Consider the following 17,268-nt stretch of genomic DNA (forward strand, 5'->3'; position numbering starts at 1 on the left):
TTCCCAGAGGCCTTCGACCGCCTGGATGAGGCTCACCCATACTCTAGAGGTTTACTTTATTCAGAGTCTACTGATTTAAATGTTAATCTCATCTAAAAATTCATTCCCAGGAACATCCCGATGTGCTGTAACAAAGAGCTGAATACTGCGGCCTGTCAAGGCGACACCTAAAATTTACCATCACACTGCATGACCCAGTTCTGGTCAACGAGATGTCAGCAGGAGCTGTTGCGTGGGGCTTCTGGGAGGACTCCTGAGGAAGGCGACCGTTCCCTCTTCCCATCCTCCCTGCCTGAGAAGTGAGCCTGGTGGTCGGCACTTCATCAGCCATCTCAAACAAGCCCTGCCCGGGAAGCATGGAGCAGGGACCAGGGCTTAAATGCACAAAGAGCCAGGCGAAGCATTGGTAGGCGTGGCCCTGCTAATTAAAGCCCACGGCGGCAACCACAAACGCTGTGCAGTCTGAACAAACCTGCCGCAGTGGTGGGACTGAGTCAATGTGCCACCCCTACTGGGGGGGCGGGGCCGGGGTGGGGAATGGGAGAGCAAGCGTGTTAGTTTCCTAGGGCCGCCATAGTGAAGCACCCCAAACGGGGCGGCTTACACGACAGAAGTGTATCGTCTCACAGTTCCGGAGGATGCAGTGCAGAACTCGGTGTTGGCAGAGCCGGGCTCCCGCCCAGGGTTTGAGCAGAGGCTCCTTGCAGCTCTGGCAGTCCCGGGTGTCACTCAGCCTCTGACAGCACGACTCTAATCTCTGCCTCTGTATTCACGGGCTGTCTTCACTCTGTGTCCGTGTCCGGATTCCCCTCTTCTTAGAAAGACACCAGTCATATTGGATTAAGGGTCCACCCTGCTTCCACTTGAACCCAGTTACATCTGCACTGACTTCATTTCCAAATGAGGTCACATTTTGAGATGACTTTATCTTTTGGGGGGACACGATTCAAACCATAACTGGGAATCTGAGGTCCCAATCAGCTGGAAACTTGCCGTCCTAACTTCGGTGAGCCTTTTGTTTGTCTGTTTTGTATGTCTATACCAGCTTGCATGAGCTCCCTCCTTCTCACCAAATTAGCAAAGCCAGAGCCCCACTAATATTTAGTGATTGACCCTTTCTCTCTCTGCAGGAAGGCGTAGGGGGCCGGAAGGGGTAAGGGCCAAGAAGGGGCTCGGAAGGTTTCCCTGTGCACACTCTCTGGGGGCAGGGTCGTGTGCTCAGAACTCTGCTCTGCAGGCCTCTGAAGGCTGGGTCTGCACAAGCCTTTGTACACCCCTCTGGCTGCCTAAGTGCTGAATCATAGGGAGCTGCTCCCCTCTGCTGGAGAGACAGAAACCTGCTCTTCTTCCATTCTTAGAGCTTTGTTTCCCTGTCACAAGTTCACAAACCCATAGTAAGAGCTGGAAGAGGCCAGAAGTCAGCAGGTCCAGTCCCCCTCATGTTCAGAGGGGGAGACTGAGTCCAGGAGTTAGAGGAGGAACCACACCAAGTCTGGGAAGCATCCCTTAGGATACTGGAGGTGTGGGCTAGGAATTCTGCACACACCTTAGCTTGAGGACAAATGGAAGGAGGAGAAGGGGCGGGTACCTTCAAACAGAGGCATCAGAAAGCTAGAGAGATGCTGAGCCAGAGAAGTGTACCAGGGCCACTAGTCAGTCTGCTCACTCTAGATAATACCCCATCAGCCTGTGGGAGGGAGCCCAGCTTCGCCTAGCTCCTCCATATGCCTAAAATGGTATGTATAAACAGAACTTCTGTCAGTCAATTGCTCTTTTTCACTCTTTCTCTCCTCCTGTGTCCCAGATATCCTTACCAACTTTCTCATGCATGGCCCAGTGTTCGCAGAGTAGTTAGAGCAAGCTTGCTGCTCTAACAAATAGAGCAGAATGTGTAATAGCACAAATACAACAGAAATATACTATTTGCTCATGTTACCAGTTCAAAGAGCTTGTCAGAAAGGAGTAGGGCAATGGGCTCTGTTCCACACAGTCACTCAGGAACCAGGTTCTGCCATTTTTAACATATGGACATTGATTTCCAGCCAGCAGAAAAGAACAGCTTAAAACAATAGAAATGTATTATCCCACAGTTCTGGAGACTAGAAGTCCACAGTCAAGGCGTCGGCAGGGCCAGGCTCGCTCCGGAACTCTGAGGAGAATCTTTTCTTGCCTCTTCCTTGCGTTGGTGGTGGCCATCGACCCTTGCTGTTCCTGGGCTCACAGTCGTGTCAGTCCATCTTCACATGGCAGTCTCCCCGTGGGTCTCTGTAGGAAGAGACAGGAGGGGACTCTGCGAGGTGAGGGGAATGCTCTTTCTCTTGATTAGGGTGTGGGTTATAAGTGGGTATTTTTTTTTTTTGTCAAAACCTACTGAACTTTACACTTAAGATGAGTACATTTCAATTTATGCACAAATTTTGTTCCCTCAAATAAAGAAAAAAAAACTTTAATATGGAAAGAAAAAAAGCCATGACCATGTATACACAACTCTAAGGCCTCCTGTGGGGTCTTGAAATAACCCGTCCAGATGAGGGGTGCTGAAGCTCGCTTGCAGCCTCGGCAGCTTCGTTAGCTGCATGGTACACCTGCCGCCGCCGCCAGCTCACATTCTGCCCTACGCTCGCTCAGCAGTCATGTGACTGCGGACAAGTCGTTTAGTATCTTAGTGCCTTAAATCCTGAATCTGTAAAATGGGAATTATTATGGAGCCTTTCTCATTAGATTGCTGAATACGTTACACAACTTACCATACTACCTGGTACATAGTAAGCCCTCAATGATTATAAGCTATTATTATTGTTTGCAGATGCAGTTTTCTAAGGAAACCCACTCAGGAAATTCTGCTGGGAGCCACATTGTTCTATTGAATCATCCTGAGCAGAGGAGCAACATGCCACAGCTTTGCCTTTTAGAAATAATGACTGAGGCAGCTGTGGGGAGGATGGCCTGGACTGGGGAAGGTACCCATCTGGGTGTACTCATAGGACTGTCTTCATGTGAACACGAATGAGACATTATTGATCTAAAGAATTAAAAAGTATATCATTGTATTCAAAGGATACAGAATTTGAATGTTTAAATAAAAATGAGAATGAGAGCAGATGTAAAAATTGTTTTTTGTCTTTAAAAATATAAATTAAAGAATTACCGATTAAAGCCAAATAAAAATTGTGAATAATTATCAAATCTCAAAAGTGTCAAAAATACAAACTTTAATATGCATAAGATCCTTTAGCTACCCTCCCTTCTGATGTTAAATCGTGAGCACTTCTCACAATGTGTGGTTCTACAAGTTGGAACAGGCAGAAAAGTAATACGACTTTCCGACTACTGGGAAAGGTGATGTCATTGTGGTGAGCCTTTCTACTCGTGTACACTCGTAGGGTGGGATTGTTGGTCACAGGGAAGGTGTGTATGGTCGGCTTCGGTAGATACTGTCAAATAGTTCTCCATTGTGGCTGCACCAGCTGACGCTCCCTCAGTGTGGCCCAGTGCATAACTGGGCATTTTCCATCATTTTCATTTTAGGCTTTCTCTTGGGTGTGCACAATGCCATTTCTGTAACCAACACATTCTATATTTTTCTATTCCCTCTATGCAAAGGGAATCCAGCTTTTCCAGCTAAACCACCCGTGGGGCAGGAGAGAGGGAGCCATCCCCGAGGCAGGCCCTCTGAGGGGAGATCACGCAAGGGGAACCCCGGGCCCCTAGATGCTCCTCTCCATTCCCCAGCATGATAGTGATTCCCAGCTATTCCTCATCTGTTTGCCTCCTCCTTTCCTCGTGTCTGCTGGTTCAAATCTTGCTGGCTCTGCAAAGTAGCCCGTCATTCCTCCTCTCTCTTTCCCCAGCTTTTGTTTTGACGATGGCGAAGTATGGATTAGATGCGAAAAGTTGGGCAAATCATTAACCTCTCTTGACCTGTTCCCTCCTCTGGGGGGCACATGTGCGCTTGAGCAAAATTGCATCTAAGTCCTTCTCAGATTTGATGTGTTACGACGCTTTAAGGCCCAGGGGGCTAAAGAACAGAAACACTAGTGTGTTTCTCCGTGTGTCAGCCCGAGTGTCAGTGGCCGTGTACAAGCCTATGCATTGAAGGTCCGCGTGAGTTTCGGTCTGCACCTCCCGGATGGAGTTGCGTCTCCCTGAATGTCCACCCTATTTAGGGTGGCCTGATGCATTATGGTGCAACGCTGTTCGCAGGGGGCTGCCTGAGACCCCGCAGCCCTCCCGGGCTCCCCGGGTGGAGCCGGCCTTGCCCGGCCGCTGACGGGTGCCGGGTCCTGCCGGGGCTCTGTGTCGAATCTGCCGGCGGCGCCCCGGCGGCGCGGCGCGGCGCGTGGAAAGTGCGGCTGCGCGCGCGCCGCGGCGTTTACGCGGCGATTTCATCATGCTCCGGGCCCGGCGGCGCGCGCCGCTTCCGCCGCCGCCCCCTCTGCGCCGCCCAGGGCCGCCGGCTCATGCCCTCTCCGCGCCCGGCGCTGCTTAGAGCCGCCCGCGCCGCCCTGCTGCTGTGGCTGCCGCCCCGGCTCCCCGCCCGGCCTCCGCTCGCGCCCCGCCGGCCCCGCAGCACGCGCGCCCCCGCCCCGACCTCCTTCTCCGCCGCCTCCCGGAGCAGCATGGACGGCGCCGGGGCTGAGGAGGTGCTGGCACCTCTCCGGCTCGCCGTGCGAGAGCAGGTACCGGCACTCCGCGCCTCCCCCCAACCCCCGGCCCCTCCTCGCTGTCCTCTGCCCGCGCACCAGGCCGCCTCTCCGGTGACCCCTCTCCATCCTCGGGAAGCCCTCGGCGTCCTGGCATCTTCCTCGCCTCCTCAACTTTAGACCCGGGTCCTCGGGTGCGTCCGCCACCTCCCCTCCCGTGGACTCGCGTCCTCCCCTTATCTTGGGTGACCCCCGCGGACCCCCCGGGGCAGCCTGCGCCCCTCCGCTCGCGATCCGTGCTCCTTCCCCGTCCTTGTTTCCGCCCGCGCTCCCTCCCCCTCCGATGGGGCTGCGATCCGTGACCCTTCGCTTCCCCCCCGTCCTCGCTCGGTAACCCCAACTTCAGTGTCCCAGTCTGCTGTGCTCTCCGTGCGCCCTGGGTGGCGAGGTTCCTCAGTCTCTCTTCTTTCTCACAGCCAGACTCTCTTTTAATCAAGACGCTTCGAGTGGTGTTTCCTCCTTGACATCTTCATTCAGTGCTTAGTTAGCCCAATGACCGGTTGAGAAAATACAAGTAGTTGAAACGTGGATATGGGGAGGCGTTGAACTCCCCCCGCGCCCCCGTCCTTCGCTCCTGTGTCATCTTTTCTGGATTCCGAAAGGGCCACTCGGAATGAGTGAGCTTTCAGATCATAAACCTGGGAAACTGTAAATATTTCCGAGTTACTCGTTGAAATCAACCATTCTTCGTATGGGAACATTTTGAAATTCGATTTCGCGGAAGGGAGGGAGGTTTTGTGGGCTGGAGAACTTGGCGATTTGTTCAGGCCTCCCTTTCCTAGGGCACCGCCTGGATATCAGAATTTAGAGAGGACAAGATAGGGTTATTTCAGATGGATTCTCACAGCCAGGCAGGTAGCGCCAAAAGCTTGGAATGAGACCCCAGGGATCGATGACCTAGTAGTAAACACGAAACGGGTTTCTCCTGCACGGGCGCCTGATGCAATAACTTTTAGCCACGGAGGGTGGAACCCTCTATCGGAAATAATTCATTGGGGCACAAATTCAGCACATGCTGCCACTGCAGTGTCTACTTTTTGCTGGTTGGAGCCTCACTGATTCAGTAGGGTTTTATTTTGCAATTTCACTATCGGCTTAATTTTTTTTTCTTTATTATCGGTATTGGCGCTATGAATGCTTATTCTCTGCCTCCCTACATCCCCTCTCCCCAAAGAAAATTAGGTGTGGTTCCTTTGTCTTTTCTGTAACTCTCATTCCCCCCCCCCATATCCTTCACTTTAGAAGGGAGAATACATCTAATTAAAAAACAGCAACAACAGAAAACCGTATTCAGACCCCTCCCTCTGCCACGTTAGCCTGGAACTGCTGTGCACATTATCCATCTGTAGGAAGACTGTGGAAGTAGTTAACTACTTAAGTAAACTTTGATCTGGGAGCAACCTTCTGATGCCATTACTATCTTGTATATTGTTTATGTTGTCTTGGTAAATTTTTTCCCTGTACTTTAAGATATTTTCTGAATGTGTAAGCTAGTTTATGTAAATTAGATCAATTCTTTTTCTAATTTTCTAGGGCCACAAATATGTGAGTTAACTACCTGAAACTTTGAATCACACTGATTCCAGTATCAGTTGGAAGGGAATTTAAAGGTCCAATTAGCATACCTTCCCCCCCCCCCTTTTTTTTTATGAGGAAATGAGACACAGTGCCACATTTATCCATTTTACATTTTTCCATTGTGAAGTTTGCAATCGAAGACATCCTGAAAGTGAGAATTTTAAGTTGCTTAATAACTGGTCTTAATGGGATTTGTTTTGGGTAAAATGTGTTTAATATAAATTTGCTAATCTGCTAAGCTACATGGATGTTACAGCTTTTAAAGGGTTTGGTTTATTGATTCACCGAAATATATTTCCCCATGGCATATTTTTAGTTATTTCCTGGAGAATTAGTTATGGAAGGAGGGCTTCAGAACATCAAGAAAACTGCATTAGTTGTTCGATGAAGGGCATCTTAGGACAACTGAGTTTTTAAAAAATTAGCATAGTGTGGCCAGCCTTATTTCGCCAAATAAGGACATTAAAAAAAAAACCAGTATAATCATCAAACTGCCATCTGAATTACCCTTTCATTTCATAAAAGAAATGATATTTTAATACAAAGAAAGGCAGACCATAACTCAGAATAAAGAATGGTCTTTGATATTTAGTAGGTTTAGCTTTGAAAAATCTAATATATTGTTTTTTTTTCTTCATCATCTATCTGTTAATGAAAACTCTGTCCTGGAGTGTCTTGTTTGGGAGCTATTGCTCTAGGGCAGTGGCCTCAAATTGTGATGTGCAAACCTTTGGCGGTCCCCAAGGTTAAAGCCATTACCCTAGTAAAATTAAGAAGTTATTTTTGTTTTTCATTGTGCTGACATTTGCATGGATGGCGCAAAAAGCAGTGGTGAATAAAACTGCCTGCCCTTAGCACTAAACAAGTGATGGATATCAAATATAATATTCTCTATCACACACTAATTTTTTTTTAAGAAGTCAGTTTTGCTTTTGAGTGTCCTTGATGAAGCAATAAAAATTACTAATTTTTTAAAATCCAGACCTTTTTCCATACATCATTTAAATTTTCTGTGTGACAAAATGGGAAATATGCGTAAAGCAGGTTTAAATATGATGGCTATCTCAGAAAAAACATTTGCATGATTGTTTAAGTTACAAGCTGAACTGTCTGCCTCTTTTTGTTGAACACTCTTTGTAAAATGTCTGACAAAGTATTGTTATTCAGTCGTGGGTATTGGGCATTCATTTTCTGGAAAATGAGTGACGTGAGTCTGTCATTTCAAGAAAACAACTGATAATATTTGTGGCCAATAATAAAAATCAAGCTTTTGGGAAGTTTTAGAGTTCTAGAAAATCCATTAATGTTATTTTTCATGAATTAATGAATATTTAAAATTTGCTTTTTAATTTTTAATTTTGCTTTTTGATAGAAATAACTCACAATAACAAAAGCACTTTGGGGTCCTCAATAATTTTTAACAGTATAAAGGGGTCCTGAAACCCAAATCATAGATCTGCTGCTTCAGGGTGATGGCAGAATCTGATTTATCTGAAGACTGACTTGGGCTCTTACCTGGAACACAGGCCCCCAGAAGTTCCAGCCCGTTTTCCTTTACAAGGGAGAATTATCTCCTATACTCTCCTTGTCTCTACTTTCTCATTTCCCATTCATTCTTCTAATCACTGCACTTACCCTTGGCCTCCACTGCTGTCCTTGCCTAGTAGTACCCTAAGGGTAATTTTCTGTGTTCATCATTTTACCTATCTTTAGCATTTAACTGTGTTGATCACACTCTCCTGTCAGAATTGCTGCCCACCCCCTTGGCTTTGTCTGAACATTAAGTGAGATTCATTAGCAGAAGAAATATATGTCTTAGGATCTCTTTGTGCAAACAATACCTGTTGAGATGGCTTTACTTAAGCTGGATGTTGAGGGAGGAACTGATGTAGAGATTTGGTGAGGTATTTTCAGCATCATTGTCTGCATTTAAGAGACCACTCTGACATGATTTAGGCGGCTGTAGTAGCTTGATGCTCTTACAGAGTAGTGATGAGAAAAGTAACCAAGAGTATTTTAAAAAAAAAAAAAAACATGTAGTTAAACTTGATTGTCAAGATAAGAGAAGTTTTTGAAGAATTGCTAAATGGGCTTTCTTTGTACCCCTTCCTATTTTTGTATTGATGCACCTAGTAATCAAAAATGTTGGCTCTAAAGTTATATTTCCAGGGTTTGGATCTGACCCCACTGTTTACTATATGGTGACTGTCAGCAGCTTTTTAACCTTTCTGTAGCCAAATTTCATCTTTATAAACATTAAAATGAGGAAGTTCATCTAAGTGCTGAGAATGCTGCCACAGTACATAGTAAGCTCTTAGTAAAAATGTTAGGTATTATTCTGAAATGATTGTGGCTTATTGGAATGTTGGTTTTACCAAACCATTGCTGGCATGGAGCTCACATATTTTCCTGTGCTTGCCGGTTTGATATCTTCGGAATTTGGTAGGATAGGATGATATAAATGCCTTTTTAATGATTTCTTGGGTGGTCTTTAAATGATGATGACTTACTGTCTAAATCAATAATGATGTGTGAATACCATTAATTGTGTTTCAGTATTTCATATTTTCTTTTATGTAATTGGGAGGACACAAATAAAACTCAGATCTTAGGGGCAGTAAGAAGACTCGGGGTGAAGAGCCCTCGATTTTTCTCCGCTTTGATTTTCTGATCTGAGAGTGCCCATTAAAGCTCTTGCTTAATCCACAAAGGACAAATGAAACGTTTATGAAGTTTTCATCAGTAGCTATAAAACACTCGGAAATCTGAGATGAACTCACTAATTTAAATAAGAACTGTAGCTCCCTGTGTGTGAAGTCAAACACCTTGCAAAGGTGAGGAAGTGTTTTCTTCCTGTTTGTTCTTGGCCAGCTGAATATGCATCATGATGTATCTGAAAGAATCATGAAGATCCCAGGGAACGACTTCTCATCTAATGACTACTTTGCTTTCTAATGACAGGCTCTTAGTTCACATATGTCTTTATGGTAGGAATTTATCCAGGAACTAAGCTTTTAGTTGATGTTTCTGAAGGGTAATTTAGAGACGTTGATGACGTTTCACTTCGGTTTCGTTCAACACACACACACCCCAAAATATAGTTGGGCGATGAAAAAGAGTGAAGAAAAATAATTAGAAATTAAGAATCCTTAAATACTTTCATCCATCGTTAGATCTCCTCCAATTCTCTTGTTCTCAGGTTTGGATCATTGTAAATCATGATTTTGAAAGTGATTCAGGGAAATTAATTTTAAATTCTTCCTGCCTTGACTTGTGGCAGGTTGGCCAGTGCCCTTTGCAAATCTCCAAAACAAAATGTGGGTGAAAGGAGTGGGCGTGGCAGTGCTCGACGCGCAGGGGTCGATATCCAGAAGAGCTGCTTGCCTGTCGCCTTCAGACTTTTAGAAAGAATCGCTACTCACAGCCTCTTTTCAGAGCCAAGGCTCTCACGGAGTTCTTATTCCCATCAAAAGCCTCGTCACTGAACATTTATGAGACAGGTGTTCTGATAGGTAGAGGAAGTAAAAGGAACACCGAACGCGTAAAGAATAAACCAGTACACGTTGCTGAATGTTAACTGTGTGGCGCTGCGCCAGGGTCATGTTGTGATACCAGGCAACAGATATTTGCATGCCAGAATTCCCATCCTAAGACAGGGGCAGATTAAATGCAGGTACATACGTAAGCCAGCGCAGCGATAAGGTGATTTCAGGTATTGTAAGTGTAATGAAGCAGCCGAAGTAAAGGCAGAAGGTGGCTGAGGATGTTACTTTAGTTAGAGAGGTCAGGATAATAGAATAGAAACTGCTGGTGTAATAACAGACCAGACTTATTTGTATACGATGAGAGAATAAGAGGAATAACTAACTCAGTTGATCCGAACTTTGAGACCCAGCCTCCCCTTTACACCAGATATTTTGGCATTGGCCATTACTATCCTGTAAAGAAATCCATACAAAATATCTGCTAAATCTAATTAAAGAAAAATACATGTACACATAATGCTCTAAATACAAGAAATAAAAAGTAATTCATAATAAGATGTGTATTTTAATATGTAAATTTGGGGGCATGGCGCCACTGGAAGCGTTGCGTACACCTGTGCACAGGCTTCCTGTGAGTGTAGTTGCTCTGAATGCAGTGATAGAGGTGTACTGTGTCGGTTGCTCGGATACCACAGTAGCGTTGCCTGTGGTCACATGGCTTGCTTGTTTGGAATAATAACAACCCTTTGTAAAACTGAAACAAGGTATAGGCTTCCTTTAAATCACATTTTCCTGGGTGCATTCTTGGAAAATTCAGTGTACATTAAAACTGGGAAAATACTTCTGATTTTCTTTAAGCAGAGTTAGGTTCTAGGTTCAGGTAGTTATAAACAGTTTTTTCATCTCCTGACCAGGACATTCTAAAGTAGCGTCAGCTGCGGGAGAGGGAGGTGCATTGAATGAGGGGAGTTACTGGGAGCTTGCAAGGTGTCAGCAACGAGGGGGAGGGCGATGGCAGGCCCTCCAGAGGAGCAGGGGTTTGGAAGGAGGAACAAAGAATCAGTTTGAAAGTACAGAGGGGCCTAAGGAGGACAACTATCCCGTTTCTAGTCCCTGAGGATCGAAAGGACATGAGAGAAAATCCAGCCTCTAGCTGAGACAGCTTCAAAGAAGAAATGTCCCCAAGTAGCTGTCGTAAGGGTGGACTGTTTGGGAAATGCTTCTAAAAAGTGTGGGAGAATTTTTTTTACTTTTTATTTTTCAGTTAGAGTTGACATTCAATATTATTAGTTTCAGGTGTACAACATAGTGGTTAGATGTTTATAAGGATGTGGTAGAATTTCATTAAGTGAAGGGATGCTCTTCCGGATAAGAGAATAAATACCGAAGGGGTCGGGGTAGGATCAGTCATCAAATTCGGGATTCTGTGCGCCTGTGAAAAGAAGGCACACAAAAGTGGGAGAGAAATGACACGAAGTAGGGTAATGTGGGGCCAGGTCTAATAGCGTAGGTACCTTCGGATGAGAGGCACCTGGTAATCGGCTGTAGCAGTCCCATCCGCCAGGGGTGAAGGGAGAGATTAGATTTGAAATTCCGAAGTGAAATTGCCCGGATGTTGGAGGTGAAGTAGGGTAACTTGATGTTTCTTGTTTGCGAAATGGTAGATTTTGTTGCCATTAACAAACGGAGAGCAATACGCAAGAGAAAGACCAAGTTTGGAGCAGAGAAAAAGAATTCCTTTCTAAACAAGTTGGGTTTCAATCCAGTTTAAAAAATGGGCAGAGGGCGTGAACAGACACTTCTCCCAAGAAGATGTACAAATGGCCAACAGACATGGTCAGCTTCACTAACTATTAGGAAATGTATATCGAAACCACAGTGAAGTAGATACCACCTCACACCTGGCAGAATGGCTGTCATCAACAAGACAAGTAATAACAAGTGTTGGAGAGGCTGTGGGGAAAGGGAACCCTCATCTGCTGCTGGTAGGAATGGAAGCCGGTACGGCCACTGCGGAAGACGGTACGGGGGAGCCTCAGAAAAGTAAGAATAGAATTACCATATGACCGACCCAGCAATCCCTTTTCTAGGTGTCTACCCCCCCAATTTTAAAACATCTATCCGTAAAGATAAATGCACCCCTCTGTCTCTCGCAGCATTATTTATGGTGGCCAAGGCATGGAAACAACCAAAGTGTCCTTTGATAGTTAATTGGATAAAGATGCGGTGCATATATACAATGGAATATTGCTTAGCCATAAGGAAAGATAAAATGCTGCCATTTGTGACAACATGGATGGATCTTAAAATTATCATGCTTAAGCAAAATAAGTCAGAAAAAGTTGAGAATCACACAGTTTCACTCGTGTGTGAGAGATAAAACTGAAAGCAACAAACGAACAAAACAAGCACAGGAACTCATGGACACACACAACAGTTTGGTGGTTACCAGAGGGACGGGGGAGGGGGAGAGGTAGAAAAAGGTACAGGGGGTCAGCTACATGGTGACGGAAGGAGATTCGACTCTGGGCAGCGAGCACACAATGCAGTATCCAGATGAGGTATTATAGGGTTGTTCTTTCGAAAACTACATAATTTTATTAACTAATGTCGCCCCAGCCAATTTAATAAAAATAATTTAAAAGTAAACAAGTTGGGTTAGACACATCTGAAAAACAATTAGGCCAGAGCCAAGTTAAGGTATTTGATAGCTTAACAGCTATCATTTGTGTGTGTGTGTGTGTGTGTGTGTCTACTTTGTGTTAGGTATTATTGAAAGTATTCTACTTAAGTTCTTTCATTTTCTCTTTATAATAATCCAATGAGGTAAATACTGTCATTCTGATTTTACAGAGGTTTTAGCTTGCTCAGGGTTTCTCAGTCAGATGACGAGGTAGTAAAACTCAGGTCTTTAACTCTGACCCCTCTTAAGCACTATATTTTATACAGCTTGTTGAGTTATGGACTTCAGCACATTGTTTGGATTTTATCGTGTTTCTTAATTCTGAGAATTCATGTCTTTGAGTAGTAATAGGAAGATTTATAACAATTATCTTTTCAGACATAATCTCATAAATTATCTTCTTTCTTTTCTGCTGGAATTCTGGTTGTATGAATGTCAGGCTCTCGTTCTCTTCTCTGTGCCTCACTTATATTTTTGGCTCATTGTCCCTTTGCTTCATTTCATGGATTATCCTTGGATAATTTCTTTAGGTCTGTCTTCTAGGTCACTAATTCTCTCTTTAACTATATCTCATCTGCTGTTTAACCTCGCCAATGAGTTTCTAATTTCAATATTTCATTTCCAGATGATCTGTGTGGTTCTTTTTTGGGTTCTCTGATTATTTTTGATAGTCTTTTCTTTGTTCATGTCTTCGATTCTTCTTTTTTATTTTTTTAAAAGCATCTCGAGCATTTTAAAAGTATATTTGGTCATTCCTATACTTTTGGGCATCTAATTCTGTTGTCATTTGTGCTGAGTTTCACTCACGATGGCTCATTTACTCTTGGGTTTTTAAATTTTGAGCTGAGTGTTTATTATTTTGGTGATCTTAATCTGTAAAAATCCTAAAAGGCCTGTATGGAAGGCTTACTCCTTCAGAGCGCAGTTACTTCTGTTGGGCACCCAAGGGCTCTGTCAATTTGACCACTTTAATTTCTCTACTTGGAGTTTCCTGGACTATTTTGGTGGTTTTCTTCCCCCAGATAACCCATTCCGCCACATTATTGTAAGAGTGGGAATCAGTGTACAGGTGATAGGTTGTTAGAAGTGAACAAAGTAATCTAGAGAAATTAGCAAGGAAAGAATTCCAACAATGAAGAAAAAGGCAGAGGAAGATGAGCCAGTAGTAACTGAGAAGAAATGGCCAGAGAAATGGGTGGAAAATCAAGACAGTCATTTTTTCTAAGTAGAAAGGAGAAAATGGGCTATTGGTTCTTTTGTGTTCTCAGTACTAATCTTGCTCTTTCCTAATTTTTATCACTGTTTTCTCTCCTTCTCCAACTATCCCCTTACCCCAAAGGGGGGGGGCACAGTAGTAACAACCCCTTAAACCCTTAGAGCATAGTTATTTGTGTATTTGTTTGTATATTCTGCTGGATTTTAAACGCTGAGGGCAGAGACCTTAAGTTATTCGTAATGACCTCTCACATAATAAACGTTTGAATTGCCTCATTCATAAACAGCTACCTTTTAAAAAGCATACTTAAAAATACATTTCTTAACAACTTCTGAAACCAGTCCTGAATATAAATCCTCCTTCTTGGCCAGGGAGATCTTGTGAGAAAACTGAAAGAAGTTAAAGCACCCCAAGTAGACGTAGACAAAGCAGTCGCCGAGCTCAAAGCCCGGAAGAGGGTTCTGGAAGCAAAGGTGAGTGTTGGGATCCCAAAATAGGAACGTAAGTAGGAATGGTATTGTTCATCTTTATTTAATATCTTTGGGTGGAAAAGACCTAGAAAAGTTCTAAACAAATGGCATTTGCTCTATCCCTATTTGCCTCGTTTCTTCTGCCTGGCAGACTCCTCATTCTTTCAACATGCAAATCAAAATGTCATCTTTTTTTGTGACACCTTACTGACCCCTTCATGCCCCTTGCCCCAGATCCTAGACTCAGTATGCTCAAAGAATTTCCCTGGAAGGCATTATACTTGCTCTTATAAATTTTCCTGTGACTGGAAATAATGGTTTTGTGTTTACAGTTTTTTTTTTCTTTTAAGGAAAAGGTCTGCCCACCTAATACCTGTTCCCAAATATTTCAAACAATAAATCTCCCGTTACCAAACTGAAATAGTTTGGATTTTTAAGTCACTATTTTGCGACAGTGATCCACTAAAAATTCAGGTATTGCCTAGCAGCTGCATCCGGATAAGCTTAGTCTTGTAATCTTAGAAAGGATCATGTACATACATTCCTAAATAATTAAGTAAAGGTATCTTTTCTGTAACAAAAGGGGGAAAAATCCTAAGGTTCTTATCTGTTTAAGGGTACCAAATCTTGTCTGGTAAATTTTATATTGAATTTTGTTGAGGAATTAACTAAATTCACATAGATAAATTCCCACTCTTCCCTCCAATCACATCTTTTCTGTTTAAAACCCCCTTACAGGAGCTGTCATTACAACCCAAAGATGACATCGTAGACAGAGCAAAAATGGAAGATACCCTGAAGAGGAGGTTTTTCTACGATCAAGCTTTTGCTATTTATGGAGGTAGTGAATTAATGATAGAAGAACGATTGTGTCGTTAGTGGCTTTGATGTTGTTCATAAGTCAAAAATGTGGCTTGCCCTTTGGTACCTAATTGTGCGAGGTCTCATAAAGCAGAGGAGGATACTTTGCTTTTGTTTGTTTAGAATCAGCTGTTGGGTGTAAAATCTACTTTCATTTCCCTCCACCCTGCTTAGTCTTGAAGACTGCTTTTTTTCATGAGGGCGGAGGGAACTGTTGGGGGCCCATGTCTTAGGCATTTGATGCGTCCATATACAGCTGACCCTTGAACATCACAGGTTTGAACTGCACAGGTCCACGCGGAATTTTGTCAATAAATACTATAAATGTATTTTCTCCTCCTTATGATTTTCTTAACATTTTCTTTTCGGTAGCTTATTTTATTGTAAGAATACATCAGATGATACATATAACATTATAAAATATGTTTTAATCGACCGCTTATGTTATTAGTAAGACTTCTAGTCAATAGTAGGCTATTAGTAGTTACGTTTTGAGTAGTTAAAAATCATACACAGATTTTCGACTGCGTGGGGGTTGACACCCTTAACCACTTGTGTTGTCCAAGGATCAGCTGTTCATATGAGATAGACTTCTTAAAATGCAGTGGAGACTGGCGCATTAGAGGGCCGTTGTAGCACAGGCCAGCTGTACCGGACACGTCCACACAAGGGCAGTGTAAACCAGCGTCCCTAGATTCTTCCTTATGGCAACTGCCAGGAGAAAACATTCTCCATAGGTACGTAAAGTTCTGCATCTTCCTGAATGCTATGGAAAGGTCCGTAGATGAGTACCATTCACTGATGAAATGTAGAATGATATTTTTCATAGTCAACAGAGATCATTTAAACAATATTAGACTTTTAGTTCTTTGCCACCGAAGCTTGATTCCAGTTTGACTAAGCAGATCTCTAAATGTTTAACTTCTTGAGGTTTAGAGAGTGGTTCAAATATCCAAGAATAAATTAGAGAATTGGGTGCTAAAATTTTAGATCATTGTTATTAGTCGATGACAACATATATTTTTAATTTCTATGGCAGAAAACTAGAATCTGTTTTTTTTATTCTGTTTCTTATATATATGGAAGGACTTTTTTCCCCTAATCCTCATCAAAAATCTTAATATGGAAATAGTAAACAGAAACAGTAAAAGCTTTTTAATTTTACTTTTGTCAGCCAGTGGAGGTAAGGCTCTTCACTACTGAGTGATTCGAATTGTTGATTTCAATATATTTTTAGGGAGTGTGTGAACGAAGTCTTACAGGGATCAGTTCCTCCCATCTCTTTGCTTAAGTTTGTTCAGACACTGGGTAAAGTACACGTTATCCTCGCTCATATTTTTTATAGGTGTCAGTGGTCTGTATGACTTTGGGCCAGTTGGCTGTTCTCTGAAGAACAACATTATCCAGACCTGGAGGCAGCACTTCATTCAGGAGGAGCAGATCCTGGAGATTGATTGCACCATGCTCACTCCCGAACCGGTTTTAAAGTAAGATTTGTAGTTTGAGGGCTGAAATTCTTCTGATTACGAAAACTACCCCTGTTCATTGTAAAAATCTAGAAAATAAAGAAAATAAAGAACACATTCTCCTACTAGTCACAGAAAGCCATGTTAAAATTGTATTCGTCCTTCTGTCTGTCTTCGCTGAAAGTCCTTCTGTACGTACCGGTGTTAGCAGCACACTGCGTTTTTTTCATGTAACAAGTAGACAGTTACTTATGTCATTAGTTTTTGAAACCATTTTTAATAACAGCATAGTATTCTGTTGTATGGATGTGCTGTAATTTATTTAGCTGGTGCCATCCCAATAGAGGAATTTTTGTGTATGTGCCCATTTCCTTAGTACAAATTCTTAGAAATTCTGGGCAAAGGTGTGTATACATTTTAAATTAGATACTACAATTTGAATTGAAGTTTCAGTGTAAATGTTTAGATTATTCCTACCAACATTGTTGAAAGCAGAGCAGGATTTCTTGACTATAAAACCGAAAGAAGAATTCTTACCATTTTTTATCTCATCACTTCATTTCATGTTGCCCGGGAAAGCTACTTTTGACCGTTTGCACCCTCTGGGCATTCTCTTAATAATTTTAGCCAATTATGATAAGATGACTTTCTGATGATAGCACTAAAAGATCAGGACAACCTGTTCCTTAGCTACCTGCCCCGCTAATAGGAACTGTGCAGCGATCGTAACAGTGTCTGTCTAGGTTTCGGTGACAGAACTCTCAAGATTTAGTGTCTGTACGGAGTTATCTTGATTCTTGGCTAGT

At 43.1% G+C, this 17,268-nt stretch overlaps 1 protein-coding gene and 1 long non-coding RNA gene across 11 annotated transcripts in view; both read left to right on the plus strand.

Annotated features, from left to right (window-relative positions):
• LOC107499555 overlaps positions 1 to 3,097 on the plus strand; it is a 29,305-nt gene extending 26,208 nt beyond the window's left edge. For 9 of the 10 annotated variants that reach the window (XR_004953953.1, XR_004953951.1, XR_004953954.1 and 6 more), the window contains 2 exons: positions 111 to 2,297; positions 2,807 to 3,097. This is a non-coding gene — a long non-coding RNA (uncharacterized LOC107499555). The remainder of the gene's footprint in view (positions 1 to 110; positions 2,298 to 2,806) is intronic. The other variant, XR_004953957.1, reaches the window with a different exon arrangement.
• Positions 3,098 to 4,280: 1,183 nt separating this feature from the next.
• The window catches only part of GARS1 (glycyl-tRNA synthetase 1), a 39,077-nt gene continuing 26,089 nt past the window's right edge, over positions 4,281 to 17,268 (plus strand). Inside the window, exons 1-4 of the mRNA XM_016123837.2 lie at positions 4,281 to 4,679; positions 14,037 to 14,138; positions 14,874 to 14,976; positions 16,342 to 16,483. Of these exons, the coding sequence (XP_015979323.2) occupies positions 4,461 to 4,679; positions 14,037 to 14,138; positions 14,874 to 14,976; positions 16,342 to 16,483 (566 nt within the window). The 5' untranslated portion in view covers positions 4,281 to 4,460. The remainder of the gene's footprint in view (positions 4,680 to 14,036; positions 14,139 to 14,873; positions 14,977 to 16,341; positions 16,484 to 17,268) is intronic.

The sequence above is a fragment of the Rousettus aegyptiacus genome, unplaced genomic scaffold (genome assembly GCF_014176215.1).
Source record: "Rousettus aegyptiacus isolate mRouAeg1 unplaced genomic scaffold, mRouAeg1.p scaffold_m13_p_13, whole genome shotgun sequence".
Taxonomy (NCBI): domain Eukaryota; kingdom Metazoa; phylum Chordata; class Mammalia; order Chiroptera; family Pteropodidae; genus Rousettus; species Rousettus aegyptiacus.